The following is a 22,005-nucleotide window of genomic DNA, read 5'->3' as shown; positions in this document are numbered from 1 at the left end:
GGATAATTTAGGTTAAGTAGTGTGTAAGCTTAGGGACTGATCACCTTAGCAGTTAAGTCCCATAAGATTTCACACACATTTTTCATCCGAACGCGACGGAAATCTGTAGATTTGATTTACAGGTACAGACAAACAAATGATTACAATTTCAGAAAAATTGGATGATTTATTAAGGAGTGAGGGCCTTACAAATTAAGGAAGTCATTAACGCGTTTGTCCACCTCTGCTCCTAATGCAAGTAATTATTCAGCTTGGCATTGATTGATAGAATTGTTGACTGTCCTCCTGAGGAGTATAGGGAGAAATTCTATCCAACTGGTGCATTAGATCCTTAAAATCCGAAGGAGATTGGAGAGCCCTGACTATAATGCTCCAAACGTTCTAAACTATGGAGATATTAGGCGACTTTGATGGCCAGGGTCGGGTTTGGCAAGCACGAAGACAAACCGTAGAAACTCTCGCCGTATGCAGGCGGGCATTATCTTGCTGAAATGTAAGCGCAGGATGGCTTGCCATAAAGGACAACAAACCGTAGAGTAGAATATCGTCAACTTATCGTTGTGTTGCAGGGGTTCCGAGGATAACCAAAGAGTAATTGCTGTAAAAAAAAATGGCACCCCAGACCATCACTCCTGTTTGTCGGGCTGAAATTTCATCGTCTGGAATCGAACCGTCTTCAGTGATGAGTCCCACTTCGAACGAAGCCCCGATGACCAGCGAATACATTTCCCGAGAGGCCCCAGGCAGTGGTGGGATACCAACCTGAGTGTCTCCCGCCATACTAAGAATGATAGTCTGCGGTGCCATTTCATTTCATAGCACGACCCCTTTGGTTGTCACCCTTACACCCTTACGATATTGCACGCCCTGCTTTGTTGCCCTTCATGCCAAGCCATTTTGGGCTTATATTTCAGCAAGATAACGCCCGCCCGCACATGGTGACAATTTCGACTGCTTGTCCTCATGCTTGCTAAACCCAGCCTTGGCCAGCAAGGTCGCCGGATCTCTGCGCAAATGAGAACGTTGGGAACATTATGGGCAACATTCTCCATCCAGCTCGGCATTTTGACGATCTAACGTGCCAATTGGGCAGAATTTGGCACAATGTCCCTCAGGAGGACATCTGACAACTTTGTCGATCAATGCCAAGCCGAATAACCGCTTGCATATGAGCCAGAGGGAGTGCAAAGCGTTATTGGTTGCTCAATTTGTGAAGTTCTTTCTCATGAACGAATCATCTAATTTTTGTGAAACTGTAATCATTTGTTTGTTCGCACATGCACATCACGTCTACCGATTTCCCTCACCTACGGGTAATTCTTCCATAGTACTTTTTTTTTAGCTTATGTGAGCCTGGGCTCCGCTCACAGCGCGACAGGCGACCACGCCGCCTCACCTGATGGAAATCGCGAGTGTTTCCACGTGATGTGTGATATTGCTCGGTACCGCCACACACTGAAACACACGTTGCCTGTTGTATGTCTCGGTACCAGAAGTAGTAACGCATCATAATAGTATCCTCTCACCATGACACGGTATTTCCATCATTCTGATGTCCTGATAGAAGCGCTTACCTTGTTCATCAATGATATCACACAAATTATCAAGAAATGAATAGAGATGGCAGTTCAGAAGTGATTCTTGAAACTCGTCATACAAACGTTTTGAATTTCTTGGCAAGAACAGGTATATAACACAGCTCCTTTTTCTACCTAAGAACTTCCTTGAATGAGACCAAAGCCCCCCCTCCCGCAGTCATTTTTGATTGCAAGTTGGAATCTAACATCTTTTTTCGAACGTCAAGTCCAAAAAACACACCACCTTTCTATTTCGCTTGTCATGGATGAAAGACGTTCTTGCAGAGATGTCTGAAACATTCTCAATATCACTGGACTAGCAAATCTAATTGATTTGTTTTCCTGTTTCAACAACTTTGTGAACGTCAGCACATATCTTATACGCCGCCAACGACTTATTCCGATTACTAACTTTATTTCCAAATGCACTTTCTTTATTTCCCTCGGGTCGTTCTTGGTCACAAACTCACCACAAATGTGGGAATATTGAAAACAACATTTATCTCTAAAATTAGTAACAATGTAATATTTTAAAATATTGAGTGACAGCTGTAGAAGAATAGTGATTGATACGTTTGCCTTATCGTATTATTATTCAGCATACTGAAAACTACAAAAATAAGGCACCTCCATCAAAAACTATTTGGATAGTATTGGTGTTCCATAAATAAAATTTCGTTATACAATAAAAAATTAAAGATACTTTTTCAATTCCTTATACAAGATGCGAGCACTTTCAAAGTTTATCATGCTTCAGCCCCAAAAATCAGCTTTTTAAGATGTGAAATGGAGTTACATACTCGTATGTGCTCACAAACGTGGATGTAATGGTCGTGCGTAAGAGAACTTTCCTTGAAAAACGCAGAAAATGAAAATTATAGAATCCTATGAGCGTAAACTCCAAGAATAGTGATACGATACGAGCTTTCTTATTTATTGCCATTGTTTGCCAACTTTTAAACATTAAAAAAGGCATTCCCTAATCGGGGTAAATCGTCGCATTATTCAGGAAAATGACTTCTTCTACCCCGCGCCCCTCCAGATAGCCGAGCACGTTAAAGCCGCGCATCCCGGATACGTGGAGACGAACCAGCCACGGATCGAAGCCACCTCGCGCATTAACGAGGGCTGGTGGGCCAAGCACCCTAGCTGTGATTTTTAGGCAATTTTTCACATTCACGAGCTGCTACTCACGTCCTACCCCAGATACACGCTTTGCAAACATTTAGAAAACGTTCTGATGCTTGAATATGTGATTTACTTTAGACACCGAGAGATGGAGTACGTGAATTCCGTTCCCGAGGGATATGTGGCGCCAGAAACGGCATCGAGAAAACAACATACACTAATGGCCATTAAAATTGCTACATCACGAAGATGACGTGCTACAGACGCGAAATTTAACCGATAGGAAGAAGATGCTGTGATATGAAAATGACTAGCTTTTCAGAGCATACACACAAGGTTGGCGCCGGTAGTGACACCTACAATGTGCTGACATGAGGATAATTTCCAACCGATTTCTCATGCAAAAACAGCAGTTGACCGGCGTTTCCTGGTGAAACGTTGTTGTGATGCCTCGTGTAAGAAGGAGAAATGCGTACCATCACGTTTCCGACTTAGATAAAGGTCGGATTGTAGCCTATCGTGATTGCGGTTTATCGTATCGCGACATTGCTCCTCGCGTTGGTCGAGATCCAATGACTGTTAGCACAATATGGAATCGGTGGGTTAATACGGAACGCCTGCTGGATCCCATCGGCCTCGTGTCACTAGCAGTCGAGATGACAGGCATCTTATCCGCATGGCTGTAATGGATCGTGCAGCTAGGTCTCGATCCCTGAGTAAACAAATGGGGACGTTTGCAAGACAACAACCATCTGCACGAACAGTTCGACGACGTTTGCAGCAGCATGGACTATCAGCTCGGAGACCATGGCTGCGGTTACCCTTGACGCTGCATCACAGACAGAAGTGCCTGCGATAGTGTACTCAACGACTAACCTGGGTCCACGAATGGCAAAACTTCATTTTTTTTTTCGGATGAATCCAGGTTCTGCTTACAGCATCATGATGGTCGCATCCGTGTTTGGCGACATCGCGGTGAACGCACATTGGAAGCGTGTATGCGTCATCGTCATACAGGCGTATCACCCGGCAAACTCGTATCGTATCACTATTCTTGGAGTTTACGCTCATAGGATTCTATAATTTTCATTTTCTGCGTTTTTCAAGAAAAGTTCTCTTACGCACGACCATTGGTTACACGTCTCGGTCACCTCTTTTTCGCATTGACGGCACTTTGAACAGTGGACGTTACATTTCAGATGTGTTACGACTCGTGGTTCTACCCTTCATTCGATCCCTGAGAAACCCTACATTTCAGCAGGATAATGCACGACCGCATGTTGCAGGTCCAGTACGGGCCTTTCTGGATACAGAAAATGTTCCACTGCTGCCCTGGCCAGCACATTCTCCGGATCTCTCACAAACTGAAACCGTCTGGTCAATGGTGGCCGAGCAACTGGCTCGTCACAATACGCCAGTCACTACTGTTGATGGGCTGTGGTATCGTGTTCTACATGGGCAGCCATACCTGTAGACGCCATCCAAGCTCTGTTTGATTCAATGCCTACTCGTATCAAGGGCGTTATTACGGCCAGAGATGGTTGTTCTGGGTACTGATTTCTCAGGATCTATGCCCCCAAATTGCGTGAAAATATAATCACATGTCAGTTATAGTATAATATATTTGTCCAATGAATACCCGTTTATCATCTGAATTTCTTCGTGGTGTAGCAATTTTAATGGCCAGTAGTGTAATAATGCCGACCCTGTAGAGAAACGGAATTAAGCGTTGAAGAAGCAGAAGAAGATCCAAGAAAACGATTTCCTGTAATATAGTAGGCTTATTTTATAGTTGCTACTTTACAAATTGAATTACCGGGTTGTTATAATTAAAGTGCAGCTACTCACCGAGGTCCATCGTGAGCTATAGTTACACTATACCAGCGAAACTTTGTATATATTCTAATGCGTTAATTGTGAACCGAAGTACACTGCAAAAAAACTAGTTCCAATTTTGGCCGCCAGGTGCAAACCTGGCACTGTGAATACAAAAAAGATGTACAGAAATGTTTCCATATATACTGGATTAGAAATGTGATGCGGGTAGCAAAGGTCATACAAGTGAGAAAGGCATAATGTTGATTTTATCATTAACCACCGATTACATAGTTTGTTACTTGTGAGCACCAGAGACGTCGATGAGCTGCTATACAGCGCCAGATTTGCACCTGGTGGCCAATATTGGAACTAATTTTTTTCCAGCGTAAATCGGTTCCGCATTAACGCATTAGCATATCTTACAAGCTGCTATACGATAATTGCAGCCCACACTGGTCCTGCGTGAGTATCCGCATATTAATTGCAACCAACCGATAGTTGTGATTGGTGACAGATGTAGTTGTGACTTATTGCTTTGTTGTGTTTTGCATGCAGACTATACGTAGTGAGTAACTCAACAACCAGAACTTCCGTTATTACGGTGCTGCTGTTTGTGTGCCTGCAGTGGCGAACGGGCGGCGGCCGCTCCCATGACCGACTGCAACTGGAGTTCCGGGCTACGCGCTGGTCGCTGGTTGTGCCCGCTGTGGCCGCCATGCGCCAAGTGGGGCTGGCCCTCTGGGAGCTCCTCCAGGAGCTCGACTCCCACTTTCTGGAGGAGTACGCCGTCCAGCGACGAGTCGGACGCCAAGGTAGCGCCAGCAACAGATCCGGCAATGCTCCACTCACTACGCGATCAGGCCTACATTCTAAAGTTTCGTAAAAAAAATGTCTATAGGACTGTCAGCTATTAGCTGTTTATTCCAGTCAAGTCAGTGTCGTTATAGCTGTATTTTATTCAATTTTGATGTTATTTCATATGTGTGACAATCACTTTCAAGACAACATTGTCTCATCTAACAGCTATCTGAAGATGAGACAATGGTTCAAATGGTTCAAATGGCTCTGAGCACTATGGGACTTAACATCTGTGGTCATCAGTCCCCTAGAACTTAGAACTACTTAAACCTAACTAACCTAAGGACATCACACACACCCATGCCCGAGGCAGGATTCGAACCTGCGACCGTAGCAGTCGCGCGGTTCCGGACTGAGCGCCTTAACCGCGAGACCACCGCGGCCGGCTGAGACAATGGTGTCTTGAAATGAATTGTACATTGTTATTGCTGCTGTCGTTCTGGTCATCTGCCCAAAGATTGGTTTCAGGCAGCTTTCCACGCCACTCTATCCTGCGCAAGCCTCTTTATGTGTAAGTGACTGAACCTCATCATTCTCGCCTTCGACGGGCGAATTGTAACCGACCGACTGCCATCTCATCCTCAGCCGAAGACGTTATTTGGTGCGGTAGGGAGGGGTAATGATGAACAAGAGGTTTAAGAGACTCGTCAGGACGAATTGGGATACGGAAGTACGAAGGATTGAAGAGATACGCTTGATCTTTTCTGCGGCTACAGATACTGCGATGGTGAATACCTCATTAGGCAGTTCGGTTGAAGAAGAATAGACATATCTAAAAAAAAAAAAAAGGGCAATGACGGAAGTTAGAAATAAAAACATAGGTACAAGGAAGGTGCCTGCGAAGAAACCACGGGTAACAGAGGAAATACTTCAGGTTATCGTCGAAAGAAGGCAATAAAAAAAATGTTCAGGGAAATTCAGGAAAACAGAAATGCAAGTCACTTAGGAACGAGATGAATAAGAAGTGCGGGGAAGTTAAGACGAAATGTTTGCAGGAAAAAAATGTGAAGAAATCGAAAAAGAAATGATTCTTGCAAGGACTTACTCGGCATATAGAAAAGTCAAAACAACCCGTGGTGAAATTAAAAGCAAGTGTGGTAACATTAAGAGTGCAAAGGGAATTCCACTGTAAACTGCAGGGGAGAGAGCGGATAAGTGAAAAAGACTATATTGATGGCCTTTATAAGGGGAAGGACTTGTCTGATAACGTGATAGAAGAAGAAACAGAAATCGGCAGAAATGACATAAAGTATCGAGTATTAGAATTTAAAAGAGCGTTGGACGATTTAGGACCAAATAAGGCAGAAGGGCTGGATAACATTCCGTCTGAATTCCTAAAATCATTGGAGGAAGTGGCAACAAAACAACTATTCACGTTGGTGTGTAGAATGCATGAGTCTGGCGACATGCCACCTGACTTTCGTAAAAATATCATCCACACAATTCCGAAGACTGCAAGAGCTGACAATAATTATCGCATAGTCAGCTTAACAGCTCATGCGTCCAAGTTGTTGACAAGAATAATATACAGAGGAATGGAAAAAAAATTGAAGATCTGTTAGATGACGATCAGTTAGGCTTTAGAAAAGATAAAGGCGTCAGAGAGGCAGTTTTGATGTTGCGGTTGATGAGGGAAGTGAGACTGAAGAAAAAATCAAGACACGTCCATAGGATTTGTCGACCTTGGAAAAGCGTTCGACAATGTAAATTTATGCAAATTATTCAAAATTCCGAGGATAATAGGCGTAAGATTTAGAGAAAGGCGGGTAATAAGCAATTTGTACTACAAGAACCAAGAGGAACAATAAGACAGGAAGACAAAGAACGAATTGGTCGGATTAAAAAGCAGGACATAAAAAGCAGACTAGCGCAAGCTAAAACCGCATTTTTTGCGAAGAGAAGTCTACTACTATCAAACCTAAGTCTTAGTCTGGAAAGAAATTGCTGAGAATGTACGTTTAGATCACAACATTCTATGGTAATGAAGTATGGACTGTGGGAAAACCGGAACAGAAGAAAATCGAAGCGTCTGAGATGTGGCGCTACAAAAGAATTTTGAAAGTTAGGTGGACTGATAAGGTAGCGAATGAGGAGATTCTCCGCAGAATCTGCGAGGATAAAAAATCAGGAAAACACTGACAAGAAGAAGGGGCAAGATTGTAGAAAATCTGTTAAGACATCAGGGAATAATTTCCATGGTACTCGAGGAAGCTGTAAAGGGGTAAAAACTATAGAGGAAGACAGAGATTGGAATACATTCAGAAAATCAGGACGTAGCGTGCAAGTGCTACTCTGATTTGAACAGGTTGACACAGGAGAGGAATTCTTGGCGGGCCGCAACAAACCAGTCAGAAGACTGATGACTAAAAGAAAAACATGGATGTGCGTGGGAGTGAGCACACCGCTCCCCCGGCCTTTGTCGACTTTGCAGTCCTTGGAGCCGCTAGCGCTCGGTCAAGAAGCTCCTCAATCGGCATCACGAAAAATCACTGGCAGTACCGGGAATTAAACCCGTGTCTTCTGAATGGCAGTCAGCCACGCTTACCGCTCAGCTACGAAGGAGGACTCTGAACAACTGCTGCGATATACATCATTTGAGCCTGTTTATTCCATTCACCCTTTGTTATCCCTCTACAATTGTACCCCCCCCCCCCCCCCCACAATTCCTTCCGCAAACAAGTTGACAATTTCTTCATGTCTCATAACGTGTCTACTCAGCTGATCCCTTCTTTTACACATATTGTGCCATAAATATATTTCTTCCTCAGTTCGATACAGTACCTCTATAGCTACTCTATCTACCCATTTAAACATGAACACTCTTCTGTAATACCAAACTTCAAAACTTGTATTCTCTTCCTCACTGAAGTGCTTATCGTTCACGTTCCGCTTCCGCGCAACGCTACACTCCAGACAAATAACTTCAGCAAAGACTTCCTAACATTTGAATTTATATTAGATAATAATTCCTCTTTTTCAGAAATGCTTTTCGTGCAGCATTTTATATCCTCTCTCCTTCGACCATCATCGTTTATTTTTCTTCCCATATAGCAAAACTCACCTACTACTTTCAGTGTCCCATTTCCTAATCAAGTTCCTTCAGTACCACCTGATTTAATTCGACTAAATTCCGTTAACATTGTTATACTTTTGTTGATGTCCGTCTTATAAGTTAATGAGATAAATATTAAAATAAAATAAAAAATGCAGCTGTAAGGAAACTAACTTTCACTGGAAAACACTTTAAGTACTTCATGGAAGGGTGATACTCATTTGAAATTATTGTACCTACAGCGTTTTGACCACTTATTTCACGTGAAACAGACTGGACTTCTCGTTCTTATCCTAGTTGGTGCTACGCGAGAGACTGATGACCATAGATGTTAAGTCCCATAGTGCTCAGAGCCATTTGCTACGCGAGAGGTAGCGCATGTGTCAAGACACCTTGTTAGCGTTCGGGAGAAACCTGCTTGAAATCCCGCCTTGTGGCTACCGAGATTTAGGCCCTTCATTTTCTCATAAATCGTCTTTGGTAGGTTTGCACTTATGCTGAAAAATGAAGTTTGTGCCTATCATTTAGAATTTCTTCAAGTAAGATCTACTGTTGTTTAGATCTTCACGATATGACAAATACTACAAAAATGTAAGTAATTCGGAATTGATGCACATCACCTCCTTATAGATTTCTCTCAGACTATAACAGTATTGACGGAACCCAACTAAAAATTGAGATTCTTAATAAACTGATCGCCTTAGTGAAGCTACTATGGAAAATACCCAGATTCAAATTAAGATACAGGCTATTGTATCAACTACTGTGCCCACAAAGAAAGGAACAAGGCAGGGAGATTCTTGATCCTGTCCTCTGTTTAGTATAACCTAAGGAAAGCGATGTGGGCATGAATTCATGAGGGACTGTCAGTACAAAGCAGTTGAGATGCTGCAGTATTCAGATGGTATTCATGCAATTGCAAGAACGTCAGGGAAAGAAGCCATTACAAGTCTTGAAAGAGCTGCTTGAAAGATGTATCTGCAACTAAATAAAGTGGAAAACTGTACTATATGTCTGTAACTAAGAAAGATTATCGTAATGAAAACTCCCATTCACAAAAATTCATATACATTTGGTGTTGCATGTAGTTTAATTCACCTTGGATCTGGAGTAAACTGTACGGACAATTCAACGACCAAATTCATAAACGATTATTGTTGGCCAACAACTGCTGCCATTGTCTCAAAAAACATCTAAGGTCCTGTGCAGGAAAACTTAAGCTATGATGTTTAAAGCTTTAGTGAGGTGAGTGCTACCGTATGGTGCTGAAAACTAATTTCGGTGAAAATCAATTTGGAATATGTGAAAGGAAAATCTTGAGACAAAATTTTGAGTCAGTGAAACAAAATGGTATCCGGAGTAGGAGATTCAACAATGCATTACAAATCTATATAATGAACCGTACACTGTCAGTTGAATTTGATCAAAAGGCTGGAATGGGCAGGTCATGGTACTTGGAGCTAATGACAAAATGCTTAAGAAGATGTAAATGCAGTGCCTGAAGGGGTCAAGAGGGTTGGAAGACGGAAACTAAGGTGGGAGGTAGGTGTCAGAGAGGACATCGGAAAATAGCAAGCGAGAATCGGAGTAGTTCTACACTAAGCAGGAAAGAACGGAATAATGTGCAACGAAGGGGAAGGCTTAAAAAGGGCTGTCGTGCTACTGATGATAATTTTTCCATAAGAACTTCAGGCGAATGATGCGGTTGTTCCTTAGAAAAGGGCACGACCGTTACTATACTCCATCCTTCTACAGTCTGAGTTTTTGCTTTCTCTGTAATTACCTTTATATCGTCTGGACCTTACACGCCAAAATCTCTCTCCGCTTAGTAATCTATCTCAAGTAATCTCGAACTGGATGCGATGTTAAACTACAAATACGTTAACAAATTTCTTCACTTATTTTCTGTCAACTATAGCTTCAGCTACAAAATTACTCTCCGATTCAGATTAAGTATTTGGCAGAGGGTTCCAAGAACTACCTTCAGAGTATTCTTCTACCTTTCCAATTTCGAAGAGCACATGGGAAAACGAACATCTAAATCTTTCCGCGTGCGCTCTGATTTCTCTTATTTTGTCACGACTGTCTGTTTTCCCTATGTAGATGAAAGTCTACAAAATACTGTGGCGTTCAGAGGAGAAAGTTAATGACTGTAATTTCGTGAAAAATCTCCCTTTTCACAACTACCACCTGGATCATCATATCCATGATACTCCAGGTGGCCCCCTTCGAAGCTTTTCGATGTCGTCCATCAATCGTGTCTGGTAAGGATCTCATTCAAGAGGACAGACAAGTGTCGTGTAGGCAGTTTCGCTAGTAGAATTTTGCTCCTGCTAAGTGTTCTGCAGTCTTTGATTCACCTTCCCCAAAACACTTTCCAACACTCGCTTCCGAATGTACTCTACTCGCAATGTAAAGTAACTTCTTCAAATCATTCAGTATTTGGATTAATAATTGTTTTGTCTTCCTTAGCTTGATCATCTTATGCAATCTTGCATTACAGATAGACTATTTTTCTTTCTCTTTTGCATTACAGATACGATGTTTTGCTTTCTATGGTGTTTCTTTTCAGTTGTGACGCTTAGATTTCACAAAAATAAAGCTATGACCACCCAAAAAATTTGTCTGAACACTGCGGTGCGTTGCTGATTGTGAGCCTTTGAGAGTCGTATGCAGTATTATCTGATATGGGAACAGATCAGCGCAGACGGTTGGAAGCAGCTCTAGAGTTTGTTGTGGAAGTTCAGTCATGGTACAGATTAATAAATTTCCCACATGAAAGAAACTCGAATTATATGATCCCCAGCACCTGCCTCAGCTGTGCTCTGTGACATCTCGCGTCCCTTTGAACACGCTCGTACCATTCTACTGTACCAACGTGCGCCATGATTCACAAGTTTATGCGACCTTTTCTCCTGCTTTCAGCGTCCACCCACTTATGCTAACTACAGTCTTTTATGACGGCCAGTGAGTACAGGCAGAGTGTTTTGCGATGACTAGCGTGTCCTGTGACTAGGTGGTGATTATTGGTAGTACGATCGCTTCAGGTGAGAGGCGACCTTATAATTCAGAATGAAACGTTATCAGCGATAAGATTCGGCAATGACAGTACTATTATCAGTGAAGGTGAGAGAGAATTGACGGACCTATGTAATGGAACGAACAGTCTAATGAACACATACTGTGGATTGTAGGAAAATCAAAGTAAGACTAAAGGAATAAAGAGTATCAGAAATGAGATTAATTATAAATTTAGTACCAGAACTGGGGATCACGAAGTAGACGAACTTATTCTGCTGTCTTGGTTGCAAAATAACACATGTTACACGAAGTAAGAAGGGAACAAAAAGACTATGAGAGGAAAAGAGAGCATACCTGTCGAAAAGAAGTCTACTAATGTCCAATATCAGCGTTAAATTGAAAAAAACATTAACGTGATTGTATGTTCTGAACACACCATTTTGCATTTTATAAAAGTGCATCAAGGACTATGGGTAAACCGGAGCCGAGGAGAATCGAAATTTTTGCTACAGAAGGATGTTGAAAATTAAGCGATTCGATAAGAAAGAAGTGAGGACGTTCTCCGCAGAATCAACGAGGAGAGGAACATGTGGAATAAATTGTCAAAAAGAGGACCAAGGATGACGGGACATGTGTTAAAACATCAAGAAATAACTTCCATGGTAGTTCAGAGAATTGGGAGAATAAAAACTACAGTCGTTTAATGAACAAGTAAGAGCATATGGACTATCAGACCAATTGTGTGACTGGATTGAGGAGTTCCTAGATAACAGAACGCAGCATGTCATTCTCAATGGAGAGAAGTCTTCCGAAGTAAGAGTGATTTCAGGTGTGCGCAGGGGAGTGTCATAGGACCGTTGCTATTCACAATATACATAAATGACCTGGTGGATGACATCGGAAGTTCACTGAGGCTTTTTGCAGATGATGCTGTGGTGTATCGAGAGGTTGTAACAATGGAAAATTGTACTGAAATGCAGGAGGATCTGCAGCGAATTGACGCATGGTGCAGGGAATGGCAATTGAATCTCAATGTAGACAAGTGTAATGTGCTGCGAATACATAGAAAAATAGATCCCTTATCATTTAGCTACAAAACAGCAGGTCAGCAACTGGAAGCAGTTAATTCCATAAATTATCTGGGATTACGCATTAGGAGTGATTTAAAATGGAATGATCATATAAAGTTGATCGTCGGTAAAGCAGATGCCAGACTGAGATTCATTGGAGGAATCCTAATGAAATGCAATCCGAAAACAAAGGAACTAGGTTACAGTACGCTTGTTCGCCCACTGCTTGAATACTGCTCAGTAGTGTGGGATCCGTACCAGACAGGGTTGATATAAGAGATAGAGAAGATCCAACGGAGAGCAGCGCGCTTCGTTACAGGATCATTTAGTAGTCGCGAAAGCGTTACGGAGATGATAGATAAACTCCAGTGGAAAACTCTGCAGGAGAGACGCTCAGTAGCTCGGTACGGGCTGTTGTTAAAGTTTCGAGAACATACCTTCACCGAAGAGTCAAGCAGTATATTGCTCCCTCCTACGTATATCTCGCGAAGAGACCATGAGGATAAAATCAGACAGATTAGAGCCCACACAGAAGCATACCGACAATCCGTCTTTCCACGAACAATACGAGACTGGAATAGAAGGGAGAACCGATAGAGGTACTCAGGGTACCCTCCGCTCAAAAAAATGGTTCAAATGGCTCTGAGCACTATGGGACTAAACATCTACGGTCATCAGTCTCCTAGAACTTAGAACTACTTAAACCTAACTAAACTAAGGACATCACACAACACCCAGTCATCACGAGGCAGAGAAAATCCCTGACCCAGCCGGGAATCGAACCCGGGAACCCGGGCGCGGGAAGCGAGAACGCTACCGCACGACCACGAGCTGCGGACGGTACCCTCCGCCACACACCGTCAGGTGGCTTGCGGAGTATGGATGTGGATGTAGATGTAGATGTAGATGTAGAAGACTGAAATATATCCAACAATGAGGATAGTGGGAACAAGTGCTACACTGAGATGAAGAGGTTGGTATGGGAGAGGAATTCATGGCGAGCCGCATCAAACCAATCAAAAAGCGATGACTCAAAATGAAATGCTGTTTCCCGGTTGATATTGTCCAGCACTGAATAGGCGACTGACCTGCAGGTTGTTCACCATCGTCTTCGCTATTACAGTCTGCGATAATCTACTTTCCCATCATTACCACTACGTAGTTGCCCGAGGCGTTTCAAGCAGCAGTGAGTATCCTCGAACCGAGGTACTTACGGAAAATCCTTGACACGGTGGCACGTGTGAGGTCCAGTATCTACCCAGTCCCGAAGACGGAGTGTCCAATTCATCGGTCACGTAGGAACTTCCCTCGAACAAATGTGTCGATATCGCTGTTCTGGCCTCGACTGACTCAGAAAGCCACTGAAAGTTCTCTCGCCATCCCAGTCACGTGATCAAGTTCGCTTTATCATTAGGTCCAGCTAACTGTAATTCAGTTTCTTACATGTGTAATTGACCGTAGATGAAAAAGTGTCTGAAGTGCACCCCTCCAGCAAAAGTACACTGTTTGCCACTAAAATATGCAACACCATGAATGCAGCTTGTAACAAACGTCAAATAGGCGTGGAGCATGGAGTGCGGCCTACTAAATTCATGGATATGCAAATGAGTAGCGTTCCAGCGCAAGCACACAAACTACGTAGGCGTAACACCACCTGCTTTTGTATACGTGAAAGATTACGCAGCTAGTTTCTCTTTCGGAAATCGCATTTGAATGTTGTTTGTTTGAGAGGTGATAGTGTTATGACTCATATACGAAGGAGGAGTGTATAACAGTACGTGACAGAATTTGGCAGCGACTCTATCGTGGCTTTCGAGATTGTGGTTCGTCATTCCGTAATACTACTGCCCGAGTGGGTCGTGATCCCACGATTGTTGTGTGAATATGGAATCTATGGGTTCAAGAGGAACACACCCAACGCCATTCAACCGCCCCGCGACTAGCGCTGCAGAGGACATACATATTGTTTGCGCGGCCAGGTACGATCGCACAGCCACGTAACATACGCTGAATCAGGAAATGGGCTTGGTTAAACTAAGGTACTGTCTGCAGCATCATAAACTGTCAGCCAGAGCGGCTATTCTTTCAGCTTTCGTAGACTGGGAAGTAGACAGTGATGTGCCCAACGATGATACCGAGCACATGAGAGGCACTACGTCTTTTTTCCAAACGAGTTCCGCTTCTGCGAACAGAAAAACAATGGAAGCGTCCGAATTTAGAGACTCCAAGGAGGCTGAACGCTGCCAAATTGCATTCCTCGTCGTCATTCGGTCCAGCACCACTGGATAAAGCGTGTAGCTGATAAATCGGACAGCAGCGATTGTGTTTATGACGTTTTAAGGCCTCTGGCTATGCCGTATCTTCGAAGTCTCCTTGGCATTTTCTTTCAACGAGATAACCCAAGACCGCATGTTCACGTTTTTCCTACTTCAATACGAAGGATGTGTGACTGTTACTCTGGTCAACACCTTCCCCATACCTTTCGCTAGCAACTACGATTGACGAACTACTCCGCAGAGTTTAAACAGCAAGTACTAACATACCCAGATCGCAGCTTTTACACTCCTAAATCAAATGCAAATACTGTAGTCTTCCGCTATACGGTATACGCACATCAACAAAATTTTTATATTTGCTGTAGTTCCTAGTGTTGCAGTTTTTATGGTCAGCAGAGTATTTCAACTGTTAGTATTCATAAACCATAGAGATAGTCAAAACAGTATACCAATCACACATGTTCGTACAGAAACGCTCCTCGGGTTGGGTGTTTTTCAGCAAGTTTTTGGCTGAAAACCCAGGCACTACTAAATGCATGTGAAAGAAAGAAAAAACCTGCTGTTGCATTGCAACGCGTCTTTTGTTTGTAGCACTTGGTGCTCGTCCTAATTTCGCCTCGAGTATAATGACGCTTCGCACTCGTCACTTGCGATCGATAAGAGAGTTAGCTCGAAAGGTGTTGCTTTCAGTTTGAAACATAAATGGGGCATGCCTTATAAACAGCCTACTCTACGATAAAGGAAGTATGAGGACTTTGCTATAAAAACGTCCGATGGTATCGTTCTAGGAAATATTAAGGAGAAGGAAACGAACATCACAGCAGGTAATTATAGGTGTCACATTATATCTCGCACGCTTGCCACTTATAGACCGGAATGATTGTCATACAACAATGAAGTTACAACCTTACGTGAAGAAAGGAAAACATGTATACAGCACCATTAATAATAGCCATATTGCATCTTCTGTATCTACATCTACGAACTAACTCTGCAAACAACTGTGTGTGTCGTGTATAGTAAAGGCTTCTTTCTCACTGTAACACGTATTAGAATTTTTTCCTGTGGCATTCACGTATAGAGCGCGAAACGAATGCTGTCTATATAGCCAGCTAAGTGACCTTATCACTTGTGTCCTATTCCAACTACTGCCAGTTTAAACGTTTCCGTGTCTCGATATTAACTATATATAGTAAAAATTTTATGATTTCTGTGTTGAATTTCCTCTGTCATTACGTTTCGAAACGTTTTGCTTGCATAGAGTTCCTCGATGGATTTAATTAACTTCCATATATTTGTCTACACAGCTGTAATTATTTAATGCAAATACCGCTGTGTTTGAAGAATCCGAGTAAACTTTTTATCGTAGACGTGAGCGCTACACTCCCATCTGGTGAGTACAGCAGACTTTCAAAATGCTTTCTTTCAAACATGTGGAGCATTGCCTCGTACTGTTTCCAGCACTAGTATGTTGGTTGAATGTGTGTCCATTGCCAGAAACATCTGACTAAAAAAATTAGCTTACTTTGAAACTATCAAGTTTCCCAATACGAGTGTTAGAACTTTGGAAAATACGTAGGAGGTGAATGTACAGGTCTTACTTAAGTATCAAAACAATTATTTTACTTTCAAATGCTCAGAGGGTGCTTTGTTAGTTCTAGTAATAATGTAATAAGACTTCATCGCGCATGCAAAATTATTTTTTATTCCATATAATCTCTTAGAGAGCTGCTCCTCGTGAAGTTAAGCATAGGCCTGTACCAATATTTTTTTTAAATTACCGCTCAGCGAAGTAAGAGATTGCAATTTACAACGAAGAATGTGGCATCGTACACATATACTCGTAGTTACCGTCTTCCTCATTCTGATCTCGTAAGGTTCAGCGATTATATTCACCAGAAATCATCCGAATAAGACGACCCGATTCAGTAGATACACGTGATGTTTTGTAAAGTAATACTGCGAATAAAAGTATGGCTCTTGTCAATATCACATTACGGGTTGCAAATGAAAGAAAGTATAACTTTTAATAGTTGATACTAACTTTGAAGTTATGTACGGAATATTCGCTGCCGTTTTACTCGAGATTGTGCTATCGAAAGTGTAAGGTATTTGCAATAACTGAAGAACCTTAAAACTTGAACTAAGTTCCTTGTAAATCACAATCAGATTTCTTGGCAGACACTGCTGTCTCTTTCCTTGTCCGTCCAAAACAGTTTCACGGCATTGATGCTCTAAAACTGCCTGAAATTACACTAATGCTCTATGGCAGTCAAACAACTGGCACAGCCATGGAATTCACATCTCCAATTCACTTTGGCTAATTCAGATAAAACTAATAACCTGAAAATAAATGTTATACTTTAACACAAGCAATTCATGAGAAAATGAAGACATAACAGTAGAAACCGTGTCAGGAAGAGAGAGTAAAGGTGCAGATTGCTACTTTATGTGCTTAATTGTCAATTTTTAACGGCGTTTCTTACCACTGACGAGATACTCGTAGGATGTCCCTTTGGCAACATATGTAAAATTTACTTACAACTGGATGAAGACTCTGTAAATGTCTCAAAACCAGCAGTACAGCATTCTAATGTAACGTATCCTGAATGTTGTATCAGTCGTTGTGGTCGCTTTGGTAAGCCTCAGATGGGATCATTGTCTGTGAAAGTGTTTAAAGACTGAACCCCACAGGCAAGACGCTGTGTCAAATATGTGAGCGCCCCAATCTGCAAGACCAAGAGATAAGTGGTCAGATTAAACAGGGCGTAAAGCAAAGATGCGTTCTGCCTTATTGCTCAACCTGAATACCGAAAAACAATGACGAAAATAACACAGCGCTTCAAGAATGAAGTAATAAGATAACGAATAAGAAAGTTCTCTACAGAATCGACGAGGAAAGGAATTGTGGAAACCACTGAAAAGAAAAAGGACAGGACGATGGGACGTATGTTACTATCAGTTAACAACTCTCGTGGTGATAGTGATAAAATTCTTTCGAGCTTCCAGCCGCGTCTAGTGGTTTAAAATACTCTGCTTCCGGTCAAATACACCTCAGCCATTGTCGAGTGGTAACTGTCTTTTGGTTGTTGTTACCGTCCTTATATGCCTTCTTCGACGTCACTTGTACTTGCTGCATCGCCATATAAGGTAAAGCTTTCCTTAGGTGTCCGCAGCGCCTGCTTCAACCTTCCGATGGCCGGGTCCTAAGCCGTGCTTAGATCCAGGCTACCGTCTTTATTGAGGGAGTTGTCATAAATTTTTATAACGGTTGTTTTTTTTAAAAAAAAACTATTCAAGAAAATATTAGTCATTGTAATGACAGATGTCTTGTCAAATGCAGCATGCTGTGCTACAGCTGATTTCTCAGGGTAACGAAGGCGAAAGCATCTCTCATGTTCTACACACCGCTGTGCAATAGTACCCACAGTCTGTCCGACATAAAACTGTCCAGATCCACACGATATTTTATATATACTTATGGCGTCCTGAATCCTACATCGTCTGTCACAGACCTCATTAGTTGTCGAGATTTTTTTTTCATGGTATAAGAGTGAGGTACTGAAAAAAATTATAGAGGACTAAAGAGATTGGAATATGTCCCACAAATAATTGAAAGTGTTGAGTGTAAGTGTGGCTTTCAGATGAAGAGGTTGGCACAGGAGGGAAGGCGTAGCGAACTGCGCCAAACCAGTCTGAGGACCAAGAAAAAAGTGTTGGCTGAAACTTACCGAAGAGTGTTCCCTGTCATGTATCTCCTTTTCTTCCTTCGATAGCGCGAAAGATCATAAAAATTCCTTTATTTTGTGGCTGAACAACTGTTCCTTGTCTGCAAGTATCTCACGCTTCGGGCAGTTAAGAAATTGTGGCAATGGAAGTTCTAACACTCCTGCTGGGAAACCTGTTGTACACTGTATGCTTTCAAGTTAGAGTTATTAATAGTTGTATATGTTGCACATCGCATGGGGCTCTGCCATGGATCCACAATGGCGTGTACCGAATGGTTGCAGCAAATATTTTCTATGGGATGACTCACATTGTGTATGCAGCAGGTAGCGGCACGGAGCGAAGCTCGTGCTCCACCTGCTCAGGGAAGTGCCTCTCCCCCCCCCCCCCCCCCCTATTCACCCATTAATGTTACTGAGGCGCCGCCATACAGGAGATGCACAGAAAGCAGTAGACTTGTGCGCCGGTGTTCCTCCAAGCGCCTCCCTGCAGCCTGCGAGACACCGGCGCGGCCCGCCCCGCCAATGTGTTACTTCGTTACCTGTCGCGGCAGCGGAGTCGCGGGCACAACAGACGACGTCGGGCTGAGTTTGCACGAGCACGCCGAGACGGTGACGCGCGTACGTTCAGGTCGCTGCTGCCGCTGCAAATGAAGCCGCCGGCAAAAATAAAAAAAAGAACAGGGGAACCCTCACTCGCTGCTGCTGCTGCCGCCGCCGCCTTTGATTTTCTGTGGAGGCAAATTTAATTTGTTGCGCCAGCTTCCCGCCCTAAGCGTTCCATTTCCCATCCCGTACGCTTTCCACTTTGCGATCGGCGCGCCGTCCCTTCTGATTTTATGTATATTTTCCCTCCCCCTCCCCCTCCGTAACACCCCTCATGTGCCACTCCGGCGTGCGCGTGTACCCTATGAGCCTTCGCGGGTGGTCTTAAACCTGCAGCGGTGCTACAGTTGTCTCCGCAAACGTAGGAGTGCATCCAGAAGTGAAGACACACGAAAAAAATTAAGAATTGCTATAGAGGTTGTTATCTTATTCACAGTTGAGGTGTGTTGCTTTAGGTCTTTCATATAGACTTCTTGTAGAAATGGTTCCCGGGTGTGTCGTGGAATGTCGTTTTGAAATCTCTAGCCTCTTAATAGAATATAACAGCAACCAGCCACTATTAAAGATACTATTTATTTACACTACTGGCCATTAAAATTGCTACACCAACAAGAAATGCAGATGATAAACGGCTATTCATTGGACAAATATATTACACCAGAGCTGACATGTGATTACATTTTCACGCAGTTTTGGTGCATAGATCCTGAGAAATCAGTACCCAGAACAACCACCTCTGGCCGTAAAAATGGCCTTGATACGTCTGGGCATTGAGTCAAACAGAGCTTGGATGGCGTGCACAGGTGCAGCTGCCCATGCAGCTTCAACACAGTTCATCAAGAGTAGTGATTGGCGTATTGTGACGAGCCAGTTGCTCGGCCACCATTGACCAGATGTTTTCAATTGGTGAGAGGTCTGGAGAATGTGCTGGCCGGGGCAGCGGTCGAACGTTTTCCGTATCCACATGCGGTCATGCATTATCCTGCTGAAATGAAGGGTTTCGCAGGGATCGAATGAAGGGTAGAGCCACGGCTCGTAACACATCTGAAATGTAACGTCCACTGTTCAAAGTGCCGTCAATGCGAACAAGACGTCACCGAGACGTGTAACCAATGGCACTCCATGCCATCACGTCGGGTTATACGCCAGTATGGCGATGACGAATATATGCTTCCAGTGTGCGTTCACCGCGATGTCACCAAACACGGATGCGACCATCATGATACTGTAAACAGTACCTGGATTCATCGGAAAAAATGACCATTTGCCATTCGTGCACCCAGGTTCATCGCTGAGTACACCATCGCTGGCGCTCCTGTTTGTGATGCAGCGTCAAGGGTAACCGCAGCCATGGTCTCCGAGCTGATAGTCCATGCTGCTGCAAACGTCGTCGAACTGTTCGTGCAGATGGTTGTAGTCTTGCAAACGTCCCCATCTGTTTACTCAGGGATGGAGACGGGGCTGCACGATCCGTTACAGCCACGCGGATAAGATGCCTGTCATCTCGACTGCAAGTTATACGAGGCCTTTGGGATCCAGCACGGCATTCCGTATTACCCTCCTGAACCTACCGATTCCATATTCTGCTAACAGTCATTAGATCTCGACCAACGAGAGCGGCAATGTCACGATAAGATAAACCGCAATTGCGATAGGCTACAGTCTGACCTTTATCAAAGTCGGAAACGTAATGGTACGCATTTCTCCACCTTACACGAGGCATCATAACAACGTTTCACCAGGCAACGCCGGTCAACTACTGTTCGTGTATGAGAAACCGGTTGGAAACTTTCCTCATGTCAGCTCTTTGTAGGTGTCGCCACCGGCGCCAACCTTGTGTGAATGCTCTCAAAATCTAATCATTTCCATATCACACCATCTTCTTCCTGTCGGTTAAATTTCGCGTCTCTAGCACTTCATCTTCGTGGTGTAGCAATTTTAATGGCCACTAGTGTATTTAAATAGCGCCGTTACCAGTATCGAACCACAGGTTCATCTTCAGACGGCTTGTTCACGTTAAGATACATTTTACATTAGCTTTCCCTTTTTGTTTCCCAACTGATTAAATTTCCTTGTGATGGTGGTGGTTCCGACGAAAAATCCGCGCCATTACGTTCCAGTGCAGACTGCTTGTGATCTTGCTTTTTTATGTATACGTATGCACATAATTTAAAGACCACTCACACACTAAGAAGTTTAACACAAGTGGTTAAGTTCTCTCCAGGAAATATTCTACCAGTACGTTTTCTTTGATCACGTCCATTCGAATCCTTTTTTGAAACTGATAGTCAGCCAGTATCCGTCTCGCCATTTTCTTTGCGTGCTCTCCTTTACCATAGACAATGTTAATGTACCGCAGACTGTCTCTGATAGCTCAAAAGTACTGCACACGTCCGTTTACAAGTTCGCTGGAAAATCCCTGCTGTTTGGGTAGCTTTCCCAAGGTGCACTCCATCGGATGTAACTTCAGTGTTTTCAAAGTCAATTCCAATTGGTTGGACACAAAACATTGAATCCTTGAATCACAACTTCCCTTATGAACACGGTATCGTCAGTGAACCAGAAGTGACTATAAAACTGGTTATCGAATTTGATAGCAGAGCAGTGGTTCATACAGGAGAAGATCCCGCTTCCAGTCCTGTTCCGATGGTTTCATTCTACCACAAAAGTTTACCTCACAGTGTAGGCTATTGCGGAGTGAAAGTTCCATACTGAATAGAGTAAGCTGCTCACTAATCGATACGTAACGTTGTATCTAGTCTATGGGTTGGATATTACGGGCAGAAAAAATTTCATTAAATGAGAGCACTGTTGTGTGCCAAAAAATTTCATTTGTTAGCTTGAGTCTATAAAAGGACTTGTTACCAAGAACTA

General features: G+C 43.1%; 1 protein-coding gene across 1 annotated transcript in view; it reads left to right on the top strand.

The window, feature by feature from the left end:
* LOC124775864 (1-phosphatidylinositol 4,5-bisphosphate phosphodiesterase epsilon-1-like) overlaps positions 1-22,005 on the top strand; it is a 447,016-nt gene that overhangs the window by 178,552 nt on the left and 246,459 nt on the right. Inside the window, exon 4 of the mRNA XM_047250697.1 lies at positions 5,149-5,335. Within this exon, the coding sequence (XP_047106653.1) occupies positions 5,149-5,335 (187 nt within the window). The remainder of the gene's footprint in view (positions 1-5,148; positions 5,336-22,005) is intronic.

The sequence above is a fragment of the Schistocerca piceifrons genome, chromosome 2 (genome assembly GCF_021461385.2).
Source record: "Schistocerca piceifrons isolate TAMUIC-IGC-003096 chromosome 2, iqSchPice1.1, whole genome shotgun sequence".
NCBI lineage: Eukaryota > Metazoa > Arthropoda > Insecta > Orthoptera > Acrididae > Schistocerca > Schistocerca piceifrons.
The sequence above is the reverse complement of the archived record's forward strand: the minus strand, read 5'-3'. Positions and strand labels throughout refer to the sequence as shown.